Raw genomic sequence first — 1514 nt, forward strand, 5'->3', positions numbered from 1 at the left:
GTGGACAGAGCCCAGGCACAGGGGAACCCCAGCTCTACGAGCGGGCGGGGTCTGGGCAGGGGGGCACCTGCCGGACACTTACCCCCAGGGAGCTGCTGCAGCGCCTGCTGGAGTGGGGAGAGCCGCTGCGCTCCCGGGACACCTGCTTCCTCACCTCGGCGGCCACGGTCCTGCGGGGACAGGAAGGGGCCGTGGGGACGGGAGAGCGTGGGCAGCGGGGCCCTGAGAACCTGGGCTTCGGAGCCAGCGAATTTATTGTGAGAGAAGAATCCAGGCTGAGGCAAGAAAACAACAGGCCGCTTGGCCAAGAGAATTTAGGCTTCCAGACCCACACATCTCACACTGCAGCCCTTCCTACCCCCTCTCCGAGCACAGATGGGGCCACTGCTCCTGGGCAGGGCCACGAGGGGGTCATAGATCCCTCTTCATCCAACCCCCACCCTCACCACGCCAGCGCTCTGGTCTCTGCTTTCTCGTCTGGGGGGCCTCTGTCCAGCCTGGGGCCCCTCAAACACCTCACTGTACAGCCATCCAGTATGTGGGCACCGTCCTGTGCCTGCTAGGCTGCCTTGGACAGGCCACTCCTACCACCCAGCCTCAGTTTGCCCATTTGTGGCTGTTCTGACCTCACAGGGCGGCTGTGGGGAGCAGGGCAGGGGCCTGGCAATCCGAAGGCACTCCATGCTTTCTCAGGGAGTCTGAGGGAGGCTGAGCGTGTGTAAGAGGCGGCAGAACTCCCAGAGCTCAGCCCGCAGCCAAGGTTAGGGCTGCGGCCTGCTTGAGTCACCTGCCTGCACTGCCCTTGACAGACAGGGAGGGTCAGGACCCTCGGGGAGGGGCCAGCAGGAAAATCGGGGACAAGACCCCATGGGAGCTGGGATCCCCCAGGCCCTCAGTCCTTCAGCAGCGCTTAGACGGAGGGGAAGGAAAGACAGCCATGCAGTTGTCTAGGGGAACAGTGTGCCAGGCAGTGGGAACAGCAAGTGCAAAGGCCTGGAGGCTGTGCTCTGGGCTCTGGGCATGGACTCCTGCTCCCCGACATCCCTGTGAAGCAGGGTCCAGGGCTGTGTGGTCCCCATGGAGGCCCTAGCGTTGGACCCTGCACATCACAGGTGCTCAGTAGATGTGGGTTTTTTGATGGGATGAGTACATCCCTCCCCAACTCCCACCTGGTCCAACTTTCTTTCTTTTTTTTTTAAAATATATATTATTGATTTTTTACAGAGGAAGGGAAAGGGATAGAGAGCTAGAAACATCGATGAGAGAAACATCAATCAGCTGCCTCCTGCACAACACCCACTGGGGATGTGCCCTCAACAAAAGCAGATGCCCTTGACTGGAATTGAACCTGGGACCCTTCAGTCCGCAGACCAACGCTCTATCCACCGAGCCAAACTGGCTAGGGCTTGGGTCTTGTTCTTAAGTGTGTGACATATGATATATGACATGAAACTTAGTCCCTTTAAAATATTTTATATTTGTTGTTTGTTTGGCAACATTTTTCATAGAGGGGA

General features: G+C 58.3%; 1 protein-coding gene across 1 annotated transcript in view; it reads right to left on the reverse strand.

Annotated features, from left to right (window-relative positions):
* The window catches only part of DOCK6 (dedicator of cytokinesis 6), a 39763-nt gene extending 39080 nt beyond the window's left edge, over nt 1-683 (reverse strand). The window contains exons 1-2 of the mRNA XM_015565360.1: nt 632-683; nt 83-336 (exon numbers count right to left, since the gene is read on the reverse strand). Of these exons, the coding sequence (XP_015420846.1) occupies nt 83-336; nt 632-683 (306 nt within the window). The remainder of the gene's footprint in view (nt 1-82; nt 337-631) is intronic.
* Between the last annotated feature and the right edge of the window lie 831 nt (nt 684-1514).

This window comes from Myotis davidii, unplaced genomic scaffold, assembly GCF_000327345.1.
Source record: "Myotis davidii unplaced genomic scaffold, ASM32734v1 scaffold1439, whole genome shotgun sequence".
NCBI classification, from domain to species: domain Eukaryota; kingdom Metazoa; phylum Chordata; class Mammalia; order Chiroptera; family Vespertilionidae; genus Myotis; species Myotis davidii.